This window comes from Squalius cephalus (genome assembly GCF_949319135.1).
Source record: "Squalius cephalus genome assembly, chromosome: 24".
Taxonomy (NCBI): Eukaryota; Metazoa; Chordata; class Actinopteri; order Cypriniformes; family Leuciscidae; genus Squalius; species Squalius cephalus.
Window position 1 is genome coordinate 18,447,178 of NC_137145.1, and position 21,805 is coordinate 18,468,982.

The 21,805-nt window shown below is 37.4% G+C and overlaps 1 protein-coding gene across 1 annotated transcript in view; it reads left to right on the forward strand.

Annotated features, from left to right (window-relative positions):
- The first annotated feature begins 1,574 nt into the window (after positions 1–1,574).
- Positions 1,575–21,805, forward strand: part of kcnip3b (Kv channel interacting protein 3b, calsenilin) — a 31,439-nt gene continuing 11,208 nt past the window's right edge. The window contains exons 1-2 of the mRNA XM_079861986.1: positions 1,575–1,707; positions 16,188–16,368. Of these exons, the coding sequence (XP_079718112.1) occupies positions 1,702–1,707; positions 16,188–16,368 (187 nt within the window). The 5' untranslated portion in view covers positions 1,575–1,701. The remainder of the gene's footprint in view (positions 1,708–16,187; positions 16,369–21,805) is intronic.

Here is a 21,805-nt window from a genome sequence, read left to right on the forward strand (position 1 = left end):
CATCCAATGAGATGACTGCGTAGGAGGCCGAGTAGGAGTTGGATCTGTGTATGAAATGTAATAATTGCCTTAAGTTATCTGATGCAAATTGATCTCTGAGAAAGCCAAATTGATCATAGTTTATAACCTTATCTATACATTTATTTAGTCTAAAGGCTATAGTTTTGGCAAAACGTTTTGCATCAATGGTAATTAAACTAATAGGATGATAACTAGCGCATTCCAAGGGGTCTTTATCTTTAAGTAAAGGAGCTAGCTGTATTTTGGTCCCTGTCTAGGGCTCCATTTTTAACCGCAAAGTTAAATGAATTTAGAATAAGTGGCACCACTATATCCCAGATCACGGAAATTTACTCAGGAGGGATTCCATCACTTCTACTTCTTCACTAGTTCTTTGGCATAGAGTCCAGGGAACATTTCAATTCTTCAAGTGACATGGGGCAATTAAGCATATCATAATAACCCTCATTAATTTTAGGAAAATGAAATTGTTCAAGAAAAGATGTGTAGCCTATATGCTGATGGCACACAGAAGAATCAGAAGTATTCAACTGTTTATAAAAAGTTTTAAATATTTGGTTTATATCTTCTGGCTGGGTATATAAAACGCCATCATTCTTTATTAAGTCTTTATTAACTAACATTAAGTGAATCTAAAGGAACACATTAAAATACATTTTAAAAATCCACGTAGGCCTATACTGACCATTTTAAATTCAAAGCACAATGGCATAAATAATCCATAGCCCTGGCAGTTGTTGTATCCATCCCTAATCAAACACAGCTGCCTCAACTCATCGGCTTGTTAGCAGAGACGCTAGCTGAAATGGCCTGGAAATGGAAAACCGTCTCCGAGCAACACACACACAGTAACGTTCCTAAAGGAATTTGCGTGCTTGAACGAATCGGTTGAATGAATGATTCAGTGACTCGCTCACTTGTTTCGTTTTGAATGAATCATTGTGTTTGAACGAATCTGACAGGAAAGCCAAAACACGGACAAGAGTGAACGGGTAAGTTTATAATGGTCTTGCTCGTATATTGTGACTAAATCGTCATTCCTGTATGATCATGAAAACAAAATTTGCTTTTTCTTTGGGACATGCTAGCAGCCTAGGTCACTGAGAAAATCAGGAAAACATCCAAGATGGTCGTCAAACTCGTTATAGCCTATCATATTTTTAAAACGTTAAATAATAATAAATAAATAAATAAATAAATATACTAATCACTAAACCAATATCCTATATTGAACAAACTATGAATAAATAAATGAATAACTTATTTTCTTTAAAAAAAACTATTTGGTAGGCTTTAGGTCTGGCAAGTGTAGCACTGCACATTCAAGTAAATAGCTTGTTTTTATTTTTAACAATTCTAAAAATACAACATTATTTGAAATAGCCTGTGTGTGAATCCAGGGTTCCCAGATACATCACGTTGAATTTAACGAATGACTGAAAAGACAATCTGTGACGAGCTTTTCCACCGTTCATATCTCTCTCTCTCTCTCTCTCTCTCTCTCTCTCGCTCTCTCTCGCGTCCCATCCTCTCTGTCCCATCCTCTCTGTCACTAGAGGTCGAGCAGTTCTTTTTTCACATATAGCCATCAAAACAGATAGTAAATGAGAGCGCGCGTGAACATCTGAGGATTCGTGCACATTCATTCATTTAGTCATCAAAACAGACAACCTGAACAACATGCAGGTAAGATGCTGTAGCCTACCTGAGACGAAGGCAAAGAAAATATTTGTATCTGTTAATAGTACAATATTTGGTCTCCAACTGATAAAAGTTGTTTTAATTCATATGATTAGAAATAAACGTGTTCTGGTAAACGGTTTTTGAACGCAAAGAACTTGACCCTACTATCTATTTATCTTTCTATGCCTTTCACTTGAACTTTAATTCAATCAGAAGATTCAGAACAATTCAAATAGAATTGTTGAACTTTCGGTATTGTGCATTTTTTAATCCATGAGAATACAATTTTCTACAGTCAATTAGATTACGTCGAATTTATTGCTCATGTAAGTGATGTATAAAGATAAAAAATTTTGAAGATTGTTTCCTATTTAACTTTCTATCAATGCCATGATCTCTAACATGGTCTTCAATCAGACTTTGTAAGAATTTCTAAAGGCTGGTTATTCATACCAAGCAGTGGAGACTGCAGTGTGTGTGTGTGTGTGTGTGTGTGTGTGTGTGTGTGTGTGTGTGTGTGACTGTGTGTGCAGGTTAATATTTGTGTACCCACAAGGATAGTAAAACCTGAGATCACCTACATTCGAGGGAAATGGATTAATAAACTTACTAAATTATGTTTGTTTGTTTTTTTTGTTTTGTTTGTTTTTTATGTAAAAAAAGGCAGAACATTTTCTGTGGGTTTAAGGGACAGAATATACAGAGTACAGTATAAAGACCATAACGTCTGTATGCAGAGTCCCCAAAAAGATGGTAAAACCGTGTGTGTGTGTGTGTGTGTGTGTGTGTGTGTTGGAAGACAATTAAATTGTCTTGAGAGGAGCCCTAAGCCATTTTCATCTACAAAGTTTGTTGGAAAGAGACTTTTATAACCAGTAATCTGATTATTATGTAACACTGTGCCTTTTTTAGGCTGCTTTAGAACAGCCTGTGTCAGGAATTTGATATCATGCCCTTCACGTCCTTTGCCTAACGTAATATAAGAGCTTTTGGATGAAACGGGGAAAAGGGACAAAAATAAATATTTCAGTATCTATACCAAATTTCGAAATGACTGTAAAGGAATTCTGTGCAATGCTACCCACGTTTTCTTTTAATATTTTACATTATTGCATTTCCCCACTACACTGGTGATATTTATAGTTACAGAGAAATACTTTATCCACTTAAACACAGATGTGCAAGACAAGAAAAAAAAAACAGACACTGATGACCTATGACAACCTCAGTGATGGCTTATGTAATCACTGGCAAAGGAACAGTGTGTTCATGACTGTTGCTTGATACTGTCATATGCGATTGACACTTTGTGTAGTTTAAAGCTGAGGAGTTTGTTCTCCTAAAACACAGTAACCAGTATTTGGTGTGAGTTATCAGTGATATTTTCTATATTTACTGTGAAAGATGGTCGAAATGAAAAACCTGAGGTATATTTACAGTTTGAAATATTTTTATACTGTTGTTTTTTTTTTGTTTTTTGTTTTTTCAAAATCAAACTGCAACGCACAAAACATGTTTTTTAAAATGAGCCAGATTTGTTCAGACCATTAGCAGTTATTTAAAGCAAGTATTGTATTGATGGAATGTCAAAATGTGTCACATACACAAACAACATAGAAAGTAAACTTGGCTCACCTTGGTCAACTCCATGGCATTCTCATCTCTCTGATCATAGTAGGAGATTCGTTTCTTCTAAGGTTCCTGAAAAATGAGATGTAGCTTTCACTAGGGGGCCCGCCTCAGTTTGAACAGATGTAATGCTGCCTCTTCATGCTGGCAGGCAGACTGTTTTAAAATTCAAACACCATAACTCTAAGTAGTCTTTAATAATTCAGTGAACATTTTGCCAAATTCTAGACAGGAAAATTTCTTACTCTGGTCTCTGAGAATCTTTCACAAGAAAAACCCAAAGTACAGCCCAAAGGCAACATTATTGGGTGGGCAGAGAACAAGAGGACTGGATAAATTTGTTACTGTTGGGATTAAGATTGTGAACATGCACATTTTATAAGTGTAAGAAAGAACAATTTTGGCATTTTGAACCCCAGGGCCTAACCATGGCTTCTCATATCTGGATTTTCTTTTTTTGGAACTTTGTGTGCTCAGTGTTGTTTATGTAATTATTTATTTATTTATTTACCCTATAAACTGAAGTTGGTGTCATTGGTGCTCTAATTATTTTCAACTCAAATAGTTTGCTATATAGTTAACTCAGCTAGTTTTGATCAATATCCTACAGCTGCTCTACAATCTTCTGCTCTGCTTATCTGATAGTTGCTCAATAAACTGTTCAGATATGTGATGCTCTAGAATAAACTCAGAGGTGTTGAGCTCATAGGCAGAGCTTGTGTAAGGCTGAGGATGGCTTAAGCCCTATTCGCACGGGATTAGTATTATCTGGGGACCTCGTGTGATTTAGAAATTACCCACCCACATCTGAATTTCGTGTGCTTGCATTTTAATGCATTGTATTTTTAGGGCTTGCATTTTTATGAGCTGAAATTCAACATGGTTGAATATTTAAGTGAATATTTCAATTAAAAACATTTCAAACACATTTTTATTATAAAAAATTCAATAATCCATATTCACCTTTCATATTTCACTTCCAAAATATTCAAACTGTTTAAAAATCCAACCTATAATATTCAACAGGCAATTTGCAGTCCATTTTATTTCGCTTTGCAAATTCGCTTACACAAATTCAGTGGTTCAAACTCCACAGTAAATTCAACATTGACATCCAGGAACTGCAGGAAAAGCAGTAGATTGCCGAGCATTCTCTCCATCTGCTGTTAGTCGATCTCACCAGCAGGTGGTGCAAAAGTGCGTGTTGTAAACGAAGACCAGCAACAGTTAGAGCAAGCCATTCATTCATAAAATGAAAATGATTATCTGTGTCAGTATACAGTATATGTGGAAAAGATGATAAAGACACAAAAGCTGTGTTTGTTTCATTCAATAACTTCATTGTTACTTTCCATTTGTAGCCTACATGTTATCAGCTTTCTCATAATCGGTTTCCCTCAATACCTCATACTCAAGGATTCCCCTTCTGTCGGGACAAAACGCTTAATGTAGCTTAATGGACTAATACAATGATATAAAAGACATATTGGGGATATAGGCTGTAGGCTACTATATAGGCTACAGGCAAGCAGATGGACTCAGAATATGAACTTAAAGGGCACCTATTATGCAAAATTCACTTTTACATGGTGTTTGAACATAAATGTGTGTTGGCAGTGTGTGTACACAACCACCCTATAATGATTAATTAAAATCCCCATAAATCATAAGCACTGTCTGAGAACGAGCTGTTCTGACGGCAATGTGACGTCAGTTTGCACAGGCCCCTCCCAAGACTGTTGATTGACACTGCAGTTTGAACATAGACCCGCCCTGAGTGAGCTGGACACAGTCCGCCATTGTTTCCACGCTGGAGCAACTGTAGACAAGAATGTCTCCTAAGCGATTGAGGTGTTTTGTTGTTAGATGTCAGAATGAACATCAGTCTTCATTTATTCCCGTTGTTACTCGAGGATGGATCGGTACTGTTCGTGATCCAGCTTACGGTCTCCGGAGCGACAGGCCTAACGTTACTGACCACGGCAGAAATGAAAGTGAGAGTACGCACTTTATGACAGCTCTTCCAGTTGTGGATATACAGTTTACCAGTTGATTAAGCACCCACTGAAAAGGTGTGTATGTATTTGTTTACTGTTAGTTGTAACGAGTGTTTTGTGTATTTCGCTGTGTATGTTCCATGATAATGAAAGGGAGAGAGAGAGAGTTTATGGATGAGACTTTAATGCACACTTATATACTGTTTATTCGGCTCTAACGGTGATTTTCTGGAGTAAAACTAAGGCTTCATCTTTTGTGTGAGGTACAATAAACTTAATTGAACTCATCAGTATATTTTGGTCATCATTCGGACGGGGTCTGCTACAGCAGGCTTGTATTAATAGTGGATAAAAGCAGATGACAAATAACCGTAATCAAACTAAACTATTCCTGTTCTATCTCCAACAGCATATATTCTCTGGCTCTGTGGGCATTACTGTGACCACTACTGAGAGTTTCTGTTTAGATATTATCAGATGAGATTGTCCTGGCTCTTCGCGAGCTTGTGAGGCTCCGCCCCCTGGGCCGGCAGCAGCAGTTAATTAGCATTTAAAGGGATACACACTAACTCGGTGCGTTTTTCTGAGCCCCAAAAAATGACAATTGAAACATGCTGTAAAAAATTATCTGTTGGGTATTTTGAGCTAAAACTTAACATACACACTCTGGGGACATCAGAGACTTATTTTACATCTTGTGAAAAGGGGCATAATAGGTGCCCTTTAACGCGCAAAGTTTCATGCTGGGCGTTTCGTGATATACTGGCACAAAATCAACACTTGATCAATTAATACTAACACTTTCTCCTCTATTCTATCTATTCTCTCTCTATATATATAGTATGCCTACGTGTACTGCATTAGCTTAAACTGGGAAGAGTCATAGCACTTGCATATTGTTGTCCTCCTATTGTTAGTTTAACTGTAAATCGCTTTGGATAAAAGCATCTGCTAAATTACTAAATGTAGCCTAAATGTAAAATTGGCTTGACATTGGACAGGGACCGTCTCTAAAGTTGCATTAAACATTGGCACACATTTCTAACTTCAATAGCAAACTTCAATTTATTTGAATAAATGGGCCAGTGACAAATAAGGTTTTCAACTGATAAAAAAATTCAAATAGGTTAAAACTGCACATCAAAGTAGTTATTATCTTTATGGGGATGATTTTTACTTATTACTAAAATCTCAATTTTAAACAATGTATTTTAAGCAGTTTAACTGAGAATCATCTGACGACACCAGTCAAAATGTCATACGGGATAACGTTAATGCATTTTCTAAATATTATGATATTAAAACTTTTCAAATCAATAATACTTAAGGAATATATAAAGTGATGCAGTAAACAATATTTAGAGCTCAGAAAAAAAAAATTGCACAACTTTTTTTTCTCATTATATTGTGATTTCTTTAAACGTGACCCTACTTGTTCAAGTTCTTAACCCACATTTTAACACTGCAATGTGATTTAAAATGCAAAATGTCTGAAAATGTTTTACAGGACTTGGTAACATGTTATTATTGTTTCCTCAACTCCATGAAGTGAAATTATGCATTTCAATGGAAAAAAACAGCGTTATCCCGCCTGACTAGGGTTGGGTATCGGTTGGGTTTTATCCGATACCAGTACCTACTCGGTATTTTTCAAACGGTTCCGGTGCTTAAACGGTTCTTGAAACGGTACTTAAGAAAACTAAACTGCACACACTTTATCAAAAAAATAATACCTCTGTGTGTGTGTGTGTGTGTGTGTGTGCGTGTGTGTGTGTGTGTGTGATTTTCTGAAAAAGATTTTCTGATTAAATGAAAAATTGTGCCCTTTAAAAGGCTACTGATGTAGCATAAAACACTTGAGTTAAGATCAAAATTTTGTCTTCTCATATTATGACTTTTACAGAACAGAGAAATATCTGACACTGAGCAGAAATATTTAACACACACAGTATAGCCTCATAAATATACTTGATATTGATATACTTCATACTTGATATGCAAGATTTGCAGTTGGCATTAAAATACTAGACTTACCCGAAGAGGAACACTGGCAGCTGAACTTGAACTTTAGTCAAGCGTGTCAGAGGTTTTGGGTTCTAATCCGCATTTGTAGTTTTTTATTTATTTATTTATTTTTTTAACCGATTATGCTCATCAGTGGTTGTATATCAAGCAGGGACACTTTGTGTCCATTATATTTTGAGATTTCACCAGAACGAATAGATAGGTTATGAGGCGCCATCTAGGGCTTAAATCAAACTTCATTCACGCACATATGAAACCCTTGCATAAACGTACCTGTATACTAGGTAGTCACACATAGGCCTACATGTATACTGCTGAATGCTCAAAATAATATATATGAAATGCACAACTTCTAAAGTCGCTCACGCACACACACGCAAACTCTACACACACTAGACGCGCGGAACTCTCCGCGCACATACTCATCTGAGACGCGAGCACACACACACTCACACAAACTCTCCGCGCACATACTCATCTGAGACGCGAGCACACACACACAAACTCTCCGCGCACATAATCATATAGACGGCGCCTCATAAATAGATCGATCTCCGCAACGTATTGAAGCGCGCGTCCGAGTGAAGTGCGGTGTGCGCGAGCCACAAGAGAAAACACTGTATCCGAGCCACTGATCGCAGCGGCAACGAGCACTTTGATCACTTGATTAAAAAAACACATTTCAGCGCTAGATCTCTTATTTAACAAACGAACTAAATGAATGCTTTGCTGGTTAACTGGAGATGTTTTATTATTGGATCATTCGTGCCGCGAGATGTTTTATAGGGGGCGGAAAAAAAACGTCAGGCACCGAAATCAGGCACCGAAAGTTTCGTTCTTATTCGGTCTGGTTACTACCGTTTACGTCGGAACCGGTTCCCTATTGGAACCGGGTTTCGGTACCCAACCCTACGCCTGACTTAAATTGTTACTCGGTATGACGCCATATGAGTTAACACATGAATTGTCATTTTTACAACACTTACACATAATAATGTTCATAAATAATGAATGTTTATGTTATGCAATGTTTTTCTAAGGAAATTAATTAGGCTGTTAAGAAATACAGATGTGGTTTTCAGTGTGTAAACTGTTACACACAAACTCAGTGTGGTTTCTTCATAGATTTGGCAAGTAATATATTTAAACAAATTTTTTCATGTTTATGAAAATCAAAACAGCACAACTTTTCAACATTAGGTTTAATTTAGTACTGAAAAGTACCTTGAACCATTTTATTGATGATCATAGTCACTCTACATCAATATTCATAAATAATGTAAAGGTTTAAAGTAGGCGATCTTCACTCATTTCACTGAACATCATTTATTTGAACAACAAATTTACAAAAGCATGTAATTGAACAACATAGGCTATTTATAAAGAAAAATCTTATTAATGGGTTGAAGTACCTTGAATCACTAAATTTCATTAAATGAACACTACATTTTTTATAGACATTGTCTAAAATAACAGAAGAATTTAGAATTAAAGCTGCAAGCAGCATTTATCGGGGTTCAAGCATTTAGGCCTTTAAGCACATAAGCATTTAAGACATTAAGTTTTATTTAGAAAGCTCTTAACCACTGAAATAATAGATGGAAAAGTCCATTTACACCCAATACAGGCAATTTACTAGGAAATACGTGGTTTTCAAAGCTTTTTGACAGTTATAGCGCCACCTATCGTCCGATCTACATGACATTTTGCTTGCTTTTTTATAATGTTATGTCACATAGGCTCATCAATTTTCGAGTTTTCCTTTAGGATTTATAGACTTTTTAGTGTATTTTGCCAAGCCCCTTTTCTAAATGACCCTGTTATAGCCACCCAAATGCAAAAGCTCAACTTTTTTTCAATAATTATTGATCTAGAGTGTCCAGAGAATTGTCCTAGACTGGTTTGGTTCCGATCGGGCAAAAAACCTTGGACTAGTTCGCAAAAGTAGGTTTTTAAACATATTCACGAATATTTAATGAACGGTTTGATTGACAGCAGTGGTTCTTGAGGCAAAGTTGTTCAGCATGAGGAGATCTATCAAATGATATGCATATTGTGTGGGTGTGTACAACATAGATATCATATAAAGGCTAGATGTCTTAAGGCGGAGTCACTTCCGGCATCACCGGCGGCCATCTTAGGACAGGGCTCTGTGAATTAAGGTGAGTGAGCAGCACGCACACAAATCCTCTTATCTCGCTGAAATATGGACAGATTTACAAACGGTTTGGTTTCTTACAAACGTTATTAACGTGGCTATAATTCTGAATGCTTAAACATTTTGAACATAATTATTCATATGTATGCAGTATAATAGCTACATCTCTGACGTTTATAACAAACCAAACCGTTTGAAAATCGGTAGAAAATTGAGCAAGTTATGGTTATTTAAAAGTACATGCACCATGTTATGAGTGAGCGAGCACCCTGTCGTAAGATGGCCGCCGTGTGCGGATGTCGAGCTCCATTGGCCAGCAGCGCGGACGAGACATCTAGCCTTTATATGATATCTATGGTGTACAACACCATGTGATTACAGAGCCGTAAAACTCGTTAGCGCCAACTAGTGGCCGATTTCTTTCAAAATTCTTACCTCTAGGGCCATGAGTCTAACATGCCCATCAAGCAAAAAAAAAAAAATGCATGTTGATGTCACTAGAGTGGATGGCCTGTTCTTAAAGGGGCAGATTCCCCAATATGACAGGTTGGACAATAATTAAATGTAATTGTAATTAAATATTATTATGAATTATATAATTTGCTAATATTCAACTAAACAATGTTAATGATATGTTAATATCACAATTTGAATGGAAATTATACAAATTAAAGCTGAAAACTGTATAAGAATATATTGTCAAACACATGCCATCCAAGATAGCGGATGACATTATGGGCTAACAGAAAATAACTGTTATCCTATATGACAAAATTGTTATCCGGTATGACAAAACTCAGTTTAAATCTTAATCAGGCAGTATTTTTGGCTACCTATAGAAATCTGCAACCTTTACCTTCAATTTCCAAATATGTAAATTCATTCTAAATAAACATATTTACATAAAATCCACATTATATATGTTATTTTAGCGTTATCCCATATGACACAGGATTTTACTACATAGTGTGCTAGTGAGGAAAAAGGGTTAGTTAAACACATTTTATGAAAGACATACTTACCTTTCACCATTGTTTGGGGGCCCTTTAGGGTCTTCCTGTTTGTGTAACATGCTGTCTCACATCGTGTCAAAATAAAATTCACAATAAAATTGCTCCAGTTTGCTTGTTATCCCGTATGACATTGGCTGACAGCCAGTTTTGGGACAGAATGCTCCAAAGCATAACAATTAACTGGATGTCATATTCTTTGTAATATTTAAATATATTGTTGTCAAGACTCATACAGTAATGCCTGTGGCAGAGATGTTAGGGTTTATTAGATTTTTTACAGTTTGTTTGTCTTTTTTGTATGTCAGTCTAAGGTCCGGACAGTTATCCGGTATGACATTATGTGATTATAATGTCTAATAATTCTTACACTTTGTAATACCCTCAATATATGTTCATATCATTTGATAAACAGAGATCAATAGATTCAATAAATGTGCTTTTTATTAAACATTTCCTTATTTTGACTTCATAAAGGGGTTTGGACATCAAAATTGCACGTCACGTCATTGGGCCAAATATCAAAAATCCAAATGGTGCGCATTATGCCTGACACTACATGAACACTTTACAGTTGGTTTTATGACTGTAAGTCGTTCTATTCAAATGCTATTGAAGTTAGAAATGTGTATAATGTCGTATACACTTTAGAGACGGTCCCTAAATGTGCAAATCATGTCCAACGTCAAGCCAACTTTATGCCAGTCTATCACTGGGAAACGCTCAGCATTAAGCTTTGCGCGTTATTCTGAGTCCATCTGCTTGCCTGCGAGTTTGGTCTTTTATATCACTGTAATTAGTCCATTAAGATACGTTAAGCGTTTTATATGTCCAGCAGGGGAATCCTGAAGTATTGAGGGAAACTCTATAGCCTGCATGCAGCACATCGCCACAATATAAAGTTAAGGCAACTAAACAACCAAGAGAAATATATGTCAACCTCAGAAATGTAACATTGGATCTGTATATCCGCATCGGGGAATAACATTATAATCTCGTTCACGGTAGAGAAAGATGCATGTAGGCTACACAGGAAAAGTAACCGTGAAGACACTGAATTTAACATAAAACAGCCGTCATAATAATCACAAATACACTTACATTGCTGTAAATGAGTTTTATGAATGAATGGCTTGCTCTAACTGTTGCTGGTCTTCGTCAACAACACGCGCTTTTGCACCTCCTGCTGGTGAGACGGACTAACAGCAGATGGAGAGTATGCTCGGCAATCTACTGCTTTTCCTGCAGTTCCTGGATGTCAACGTAGTATTTTCTGTCGAATTTGAACCACTGAATTTATGGAAGCGAATTTTCAAAGCGAAATAAAATGGACTGAAAATTGCCTGTTGAATATTTTAGGTTGTATTTTTAAACAGTTTGAATATTTTGGAAGTGAAACATGAAAGGTGAATATGGATTATATCATTTTTAATAATGAAAATGTGTTTGAAATGTTTTGAATTGAAATATTCACCTGCTTAAATATTCAACCATGCTGAATTTCCGACCATAAAAATTCAAGCCCTAAAAATAAAATGCATTAAAATGCAAGCATGGTTAATGCAATGCATATTTTTACAAGTAGTGCAATTCAACAGGCTTTTTTGTTTCAAGAACATTTGGCATTATTTTACTTCCATAAGCCTCCGTTCTTCGCGAAAGATGGGTACAAAAGCGCACAGGAAACAAAAACCTTGAAAAAATTATTAACGACCCCGCCAAATCACAGAGATGCCGATTCGCACGGGACTAATATTATCACAAGACCTCGGAGTTGGGCGAAATATCGTAGGTAATTTGCGGGGGAATTTTTATTTTACAAATTACAGACATGGCCGATTCACACGGGATTAAGATCACAGACAACCTCCGCAATCATTACAAATGACTAGAGGTCACCAGGTAATACTTAAAAATCTAGTAATAAAGTGAAAATGAAAATTAAATAAAGTGTTGATTGCATAAGATCTGCTTATGTTGCATCATAGAGCTGGTAAGTCCCGCCCCTTCCGCTGACCCCACTGGACCTCTAGGTTGAAAAATCGTCAATGCAAGTGAATGTGAGAAAATAATTATTTTCTGGTCCCGTTTGAATTTTGCCATGAATGTGAACATATGTTGTCTGTGAATTTTTAATATAATTTTTCGTGTGAAGAATGCTACAATTTAGCGGGTAGAAGTTTGATACGGTTAGACTTTGTGTGAGAGCACTTTGTGGACTACAACTCTTCACTGCTTTCGACGCGAATCTGAAGAAAGAACAGCCCAATTGGTTTGAATGGTGACATTTGGGTACAAAACACACAGGCATCTCGATCTGTCTCCATAGATTATCGCAGCATTAGCACCGTGATTTGACAAGTGGAGGGAAAATGTGTTATGGGGTGACGTCACATAGGCGACATGTAGTCTTTCTCGTTATGTCTTTTCCACAACTGCAAGCCAAATAATCATACAATATACTGTCAAACTCGTAACATGAAAAATTATATAAAAAATTCACAGACAACATATGTTCACATTCATGGCACAATTCAAACGGGACCAGAAAATAATTATTTGCTCACATTCACTTGCATTGACGATTTTTCAACCTAGAGGTCCAGTGGGGTTAGCGGAAGGGGCGGGACTTACCAGCTCTATACCTATCCCGTGCGAATAGGGCTTTAGCCTTACCCTGGCCATGGGGCCACAGGTCAAAAATTAAAAATCTAGTAATGAAGTGAAAATGAAAATTAAATAAAGTGTTGAATAAAGTGTTGATTGCATAAGATATGCCTATGTTGCATCATAATTTTATAGTGTTTTACAGAGTTGCCCACTATAACCAATCACACACGATCTGTTGAGATGCAATGGCCAATCAGAGGCATTAAGATTTGTAATGCTGAAATACCGGAGTTTTGTTCAGTGCGAGAGCTGAACTCTGAATTCTGCACTCTCGCGAATACTCTCATCATAAACCGATAAACAGATTTGGTGTTTGTGCTCTTGACTGAGAGCTTCGAAACTAACATAGGTTTTTCTATTTTCAACGTATTTTTGCAGCATTGAGCAATGTAGCCAATCACAAACATATCTGATGATTTCTTGAACGCAATGGCCAATCAGACGTGTTTAAGTTAGAATCCCATCACCGCTCAAAACGCCAGAGTTTGTGTCCAGTGCTGAGATCTGCCGAAATCCTCTCGTTATAATTTAACTTGTAACAAAAAAGTGAAGACATTATGTAGGCTAAATAAATGATTAGCAGAACAGGGATGTGTTGGTTGTTGATAGACATGTAACTATTTCATGACATTCTATTTAAATGTGTTTTTAAGGAGGAATCGCATCTAGCTTTACCCTGGAGTTGATTCACCCTCCTCCTATAGTTGAGCTGTTGTTCAACTAGTGCTGCAGTTGTTTGTCTGTTACATCTGTTCTAGATCCTGTTCAGATAATGCTAAACCCTCAGCTAATGCTCTGAAATCTGCACAGCTAGTGTTGCTCTATAATCTTTTCGCATATGCTGCTCTAAAATAAACCCAGATTTTTTGCTATTGACTGTTACAGGATGAACTAAAGACTAAATTAAACACTAAACTAAAGACACTGTCTCATTGGTCAGAACTCCACCAAGGGTTGGACAAACATCTTAGTTTAAAAACTCAAGACATGAACAAAGCATTAGGATAAGACTACGGGTTAAGACTGGCAAAAATGGGTTAGGTTAGAGCCTTAAACAACATCATGCATCTAACTATTCTCGTCTCACTTATTTTTCTTTTCTTTCTTTACTTGGTTTCTTTTCTTTTCCGTTGAGAGTCTCGTTTTTAAGTTAAGTTTTGGCACAAAGTTTGAGCCAACGACTCTATAGTCTTAGCTCGCCTAAAACTTCAGCCACGAGTCTCCACTCCATTCATCTTCCAACAAGACATCACTCTAGATGCAAAAAGTCCTCAACTAACCTGGGAAACCCCTTTTCAGCAAGGGCATCACAGAAGGGAATCCCCATCAGACACAAACAACAAAAGCAAGTAACACCTCAAGATTCTAGCCGAACTGGTGCATTGATATAACATTTTATTACCCCACCTAAGAAATGATAGAAGGGTTAAATCAATTATTAATGGTTCATTCAGGTCAGGTCTTATAAAGTGCATATATTGCTTGAAACTTGGGATAAAACTTAAAACGAAATATTTCTTAAATAAAACTTAAAACTTGTGTGAATGCATGTGTTAGATATTCGTTTCTGTGTATTAGAATAGTTCAATGAAGTCTTGTTGCATTTGAAGAGAAGTGTTCTGTGCTTACGAATTTAATGCCTTAAAGTGGTGATCTTGTTACCTTGCTAATAATAGCATTAGTCCCATTGTCCCACTGCAATACCTTTGTATCTACCTACCGCTTTATTTGCAATACCTATCGCTGCTCTCCCTGCTCTTATCCATGCTAGGCTGCATGGATGTACAGGGAGTTCTTGCCCAGAACAGAACCATACCTAACATCCAAACTGCATGTTAATTGTCAATCATCTTTGACGATAGTGATCCTGACATAATTAAAGGTCATGAAGTTGTTGCTAGAAAGGCAACAATAAGTCTGCAACCCTTAAGCAAGAATCAGCCTTACTAAAATCACTTGTATAGCGCGCTGCTCTCTATTCTCTTGTACAGTACCATTGCAGTGCCACTAATGCTGCTACTCTGGTGTTCCTGTGGGGATATCAAGAACCGTTTGTGTTGGAGGTGCCATATGTGGTTGTTTGAGACAGGTTGAGCAGGTTGAGCAGTCACAGTGGTCAAGCCAGAGATTAATTGGAGCCTGCTATGCTGACATTGCTCACCATACACGTTACACTCGACTGACTCGCTACAGTCATGTCAATAATGCAGCAGGTGCCAAGGTCTCTTGGTGACAACATGACAGTCCAGCACAAATACACACATGCCCACACGACAAGCGAGCATTGTTTACAACCAAATCACAGCTTTAAACACACAAATACAGTCAAGGAAGGAAACAGCCTGGCACTCTGCAATTTACTTACAGGTGTGATTATGTAACACTCACCACTGCCTGTCAGAGCAGATGTGTGTAGCCAAGCAAATTAGTGCTTTTAGGTATTTACAACTTTTACCGTACGTGCTTAAATTGTGTGTATTTGAAGAATTAAAAATGTTCTTTATAGTTCTTTCAGTGTGTTATGAATTCTCTTTCCTGACTATATTTAAAACATGCTCGCCCTCAAAAACGATGTCCCCCAAGATGTTTTATTGATGCTGTTTTTAGGGAGCTTGAATAATTTAGCGATACTCTAAATGTTCACAGCAAAGCTTACTGTCTTTTCATGCAAATAAAAAACAAGAAAAAAAGTGAGGACCCTCATAGGATTCCAGTAGTTTGCACCTGCAAGTGAATTTTCACTGATGTGTGTGGTTTTTTGGGGGTTTTTTTAGGGCGTGTTTGATATATTTCATTAAAGCTGCTATTCCTTAGACGCTTTCCTCACTCTTTCGTTTATATTTTTACTTATTTTATCTCTGTATCTCTTTTATCAGACGTTGAAGGTTGTAACAACAGCACATTCAAAAAGATAGTATTCTGCGCCAAACTTCTTCAGATGCTTTTAAGATCTGGGCTCTTTTAATGTGTTTTCTCATTGTCGTTGTCCTCCAGGCAGGTGGACAGAAGGGCGTCGATGGAGGTCTGCTGCCTGACGCCAACGGGCGGGATGGGGACCCCAGCGGGCAGAAGGAGAGCGACGGGAAGTGGCAGAAGCCGCGCATCTCCCGCAAGTGCCTCATGAAATGCTGTCTGGTCAAATGGATCATCGCCAGTACAACGCCCCAAGGCTCAAGTATGACTCTTACAAACCCGGAAAATAACACTAGCCAATATCCAGATGGAGGAGTGGAGGGAATAAATTACAAAGGAGATGTTTAATATAGCATTCCTAACATATTATACGCAGTTGTGAACCGTACCCGAGACTGCATTAAAAAGAGTGGTCTAGGGTACGGTTCATGTTAACTCCAGTACGGTTCGCTGCTGAACGCAATCGTACTAAATCATGGAAGTGAACCGCTACTGATGACCTATGATTCGACAAAACTGTGTTTGTGTGCGTCTCATTCACTTTCCTGAAAAGCGTGACTGACTCACTGCAAGCAGAGAGAATGTATGATTTCATTTATGCTCGCCTTCAGCAGAAATGAACTCCCACGTTCTTCAGACCATTTGCAGTATAATTCGCAGCAGATAGACGCAAGTGCCTTTATGTGCTGCCACTTTGAAAACAAAACCAAAGGTTAAAAAAACAAAATATAGAAGTGAGGTGAGCAACGTTATGCAGTTTGCCGCCTTCTCCCGTGTCGTCGTTGCCAAGCAACAGGGTAAACAGCTGCTGCTTTGATGATGCAAACGCACTGCGGTTCGGGCCCAGATAATATAACAAAAAAAGTGTGAAAGCGCCCTTAGAGGTATACTATAGGCCTATAGTATATACTTGCTTCTGCCATAATTCTTTAACTTAAACACATCTGAGCTTTAAGAAAATCATTTTAGGTTCCCACAGTTAAAATGACTTTGTATGATGTGTATGTGCGCTTAGCTCATATAGACCTTATGTAGCCCCGCCCCTTTTCAGCGCTGCGCTAGTTGTCTTTTGTCTTCCGGTCTGTATTGTCACAGTGACCTTGCGTATTTATGAATGAACGGCTCGTTTTAAAATGGCTCGTTTTACTGACATTTGTTAAGTCATCTGCTTTAAACTCCTTTAATTACTCCTGGACAGCAATGCCGAAGAAATATACAGAGCGACCGTAAAAACCGAAGTTCAAAGACAATATTCTAAAGATGGCTGCGCCCTCGTTTCTCTGGCGCATAAGGTATATATATCATCATTTCAGACATGACTTGAAGGTAGCATATTATGCTCCACTCCAGGTTTTCCATTTCACGCTCCCTGCTCAGTGGTGAAAGAAATGCTGCTCTGAGTGAGGGATCCTGGAGTGAGTGAAGCACAGGCTGTGTCTGCAATCACCCCCTATACCCTCATTCACTGTTTCCTTACTCCTAATATAGTTCACATGAGGGAGTTAATGCAAACGAGTGGGCGAATTCAGACAATGAGTACGCTGGAAGGGCTGCCGCTTTTGTATAGTTTGAGCTTGCTGTTTAATAATTATTTGAAACTTAGCAAAGTAATATTTATATTGATATCTGTCATGAAAACTATCTATAAACCTTAAAAAAATATAATAATCAATTAAAAAGGAATACATACCTGAATGATATTATGCTGTACCCACATTGTACCAGCTGTCTGGAAAATGGATGGATGAATGATTCCGCTGCGGCGCCCTCTTCTGGTCAGACGTGGGAATTAATCTGTTGAGTGACTCAGTGCATTATGGGTATTCTCTAGTATTCAAGCGTGCTTTGAACCAATCAGATTGCTTGGGTCCTAAGCTGGGACTCATCACCACGGTGGGACTTCACCACAGTGGTTAAGCGTACATCGGTTGTACACTCATTATTGCAGTGCATTGTGGGATTGAATGACTGCACTCGATAATGTCCACTATGCAGGCACCATTCCAAATGGTTGTCCTCTCAAATAATGCCCTATTTAAGGGTATTGGGCGCAATTTCAGACACACCCATAGACCTCTCTGAATAAAAGTATACATTTTTTTAAAAACAACAACATTTGAATGGTAGTATGTAATATATAACCTACAACTGTACTGTGAACTATATCTATCTGCTGAAGGCAACACTGTTCAGCAACTCTTCCTCTCTAGACACTCAATCTGATGTCATATTTTCCTGTTCTTACAGCATCGCTCTCTCCATCCTCCTCTAATTTTGCTTTCATCTTCTTTCACTGATTCTCCCCCTTCTGCCCCTCTATAAAGAATATTCTAATTTTATAGTTGATTATCTTTAATAACTGCGAGATGTTTTAGTCAGTGTTATATGCAGGGTTTGTGTGTTATTAATAGGTAACTTGTGTCAGACCACTCAGGGATGGTATGAGGGGACAACATGTGACTGAGCTGCAACGTCCGGTGTAAATAATTGACAGAGCATCTCTTGTGTGTGCAGACAGTGAGCAATGTAGCGTGAGTGTGTGCCTACATCTGCAGGACTGAGACCTCAGTTCACTTTAAACCATCCATCCCATCAGCATTTTTTAGCAGCCCGTAGTGTTGTCAAGTTTCTATTTATGTTCAGACAATCCTTTGGGCTCTACATTCACTCCTCACCTCTCTTTATGTAATTTCTGCAGTCAATTTGTGTGCATTTAAAATAAGCTATTAGTTATGTAAATTATTTAAAGATATAAAGGCAAAGTACATTTGTATACTTTTTTTTTTTGGCTCCCTGGACCAGTGACTAAAATATCAAACCGCTGAATCAGGTGCAGAAATGTGATTCTGCTTCACATATTGAAACAAGACATTTGGGACTCCGATCCAGACAGCCTCCAAACTTTGTGCAAGTGAAATGAAGTATGAGTTTGTTCAAATCAGGTTGTTAAAACGACTTTCTCGTTAAAGCCTCTGAAGAAGAGTATTATAATCATTAAATGTTTTTGTGAGCCAGCATTTAGGAAGGACTTACTTCCACTGTTGGTGAAGTTAAAGGATTATGAGCAGTGAGAAGCTCTACTTCTCATTTGGTATAATCCACTAAAACCAATGAATTAAATAAGCACAATCATTTTCCATGTACATGTTATGACATGGAGAATTAAAATGAACCTAATTTAATTAGGAGTTGAACCTATGGTTACCCATTTAGGTTTGTTGAGCATATTTCGGTTGGAAACAAATATTACATCATTTGAATCTATATATATATATACACTCACCTAAAGGATTATTAGGAACACCATACTAATACTGTGTTTGACCCCCTTTCGCCTTCAGAACTGCCTTAATTCTACATGGCATTGATTCAACAAGGTGCTGAAAGCATTCTTTAGAAATGTTGGCCCATATTGATAGGATAGCATCTTGCAGTTGATGGAGATTTGTGGGATGCACATCCAGGGCACGAAGCTCCCGTTCCACCACATCCCAAAGATGCTCTATTGGGTTGAGATCTGGTGACTGTGGGGGCCATTTTAGTACAGTGAACTCATTGTCATGTTCAAGAAACCAATTTGAAATGATTCGAGCTTTGTGACATGGTGCATTATCCTGTATTAAGTAGCCATCAGAGGATGGGTACATGGTGGTCATAAAGGGATGGACATGGCCAGAAACAATGCTCAGGTAGGCCGTGGCATTTAAACGATGCCCAATTGGCACTAAGGGGCCTAAAGTGTGCCAAGAAAACACCCCCCACACCATTACACCACCACCACCAGCCTGCACAGTGGTAACAAGGCATGATGGATCCATGTTCTCATTCTGTTTATGCCAAATTCTGACTCTACCATCTGAATGTCTCAACAGAAATCGAGACTCATCAGACCAGGCAACATTTTTCCAGTCTTCAACTGTCCAATTTTGGTGAGCTCGTGCAAATTGTAGCCTCTTTTTCCTATTTGTAGTGGAGATGAGTGGTACCCGGTGGGGTCTTCTGCTGTTGTAGCCCATCCGCCTCAAGGTTGTGCGTGTTGTGGCTTCACAAATGCTTTGCTGCATACCTCGGTTGTAACGAGTGGTTATTTCAGTCAAAGTTGCTCTTCTATCAGCTTGAATCAGTCGGCCCATTCTCCTCCGACCTCTAGCATCAACAAGGCATTTTCGCCCACAGGACTGCCGCATACTGGATGTTTTTCCCTTTTCACACTATTCTTTGTAAACCCTAGAAATGGTTGTGCGTGAAAATCCCAGTAACTGAGCAGATTGTGAAATACTCAGACTGGCCCGTCTGGCACCAACAACCATGCCACGCTCAAAATTGCTTAAATCACCTTTCTTTCCCATTCTGACATTCAGTTTGGAGTTCAAGAGATTGTCTTGACCAGGACCACACCCCTAAATGCATTGAAGCAACTGCCATGTGATTGGTTGATTAGATAATTGCATTAATGAGAAATTGAACAGGTGTTCCTAATAATCCTTTAGGTGAGTGTGTGTATATATATATATATATATATATATATATATATATATATATATATATAAATAAATATATATATATATATATATATATATATATATATATAAATATATATATATATATATATATATATATATATATATATATATATATATATAAATATATATATATGAAGACTTCAGATGCAAAAGCATCTAAGTGCCATCTGAAATTTTCTTTTAAAATGATCATTTTTATCAAGCTTGTATGTTTATGTTCAGTTATTTCACTTTAATGGCATTGAAAGTTACCTATTAATTGTCATTAAAGTGAAATTACTGAACTTAAATATACGAGCTTGATAAAAATGCTCATTTTAGAAGAAAATTTCAGATGGCACTTGGCTTTTACATCTGAACTCTTCATATATATATATATATATATATATATATATATATATGTATGTTTGTATGTATGTGTGTATGTGTGTGTGTATGTATGTACTATATGTGACACTGGATCACAAAACAGTCACAAGGCTTATTTATTCAGCTTTCAGATGATGTATAGATCTCAATTTAAAAAAAATGACCCATGTGACTTGTTTTGTGGTCCAGGGTCACATATAACAAATCATTTAAATACAGTTTTGAGGAGGCTCAGTCTCTGCCTACTCAGTTGGGCCACCACTAGAAAGAATACTACCTGATTGTATAGGATAAATAATAATGTGTGTTTGAAGAATGGGCATGAAACATGAGAAACATGAAACTCTGGATCAGGAAAGAAAGAGATGCCAGAGGTGGCAAAAATTCAGAATAGATCAGAGCAAGAAACCAGAACAGAATCCCAAGTTGTCAAAGTCCAGCTGAACTCCAGTTTTTTTTTCCTCTACTTTGTATTGTGAGCCCAACAGATGGCAGTATGCCTTTGAAGAACACAATGTGTGCCTTCATGAATATGATTACATGAGGCTGTGAGTGAGTGTACTGAAATGCCATATAAACTAGTATAACACATACTAATAACTAGAGAAAATTCTAACAAAGTTGGTAAGTGCCCTAACCTACTATTCAAAGATTTTTTTTAAAGAAATTAATACTTTTATTTAACAAGGATGCATTCAATTGGTCATAAGCGACATTTATAATGCTACAAAAGATTTATATTTCAAATAAATGGTGTTATATTGAACTTTTTATTTATCAAAGAATCCTGAAAAAAAATTATTATCA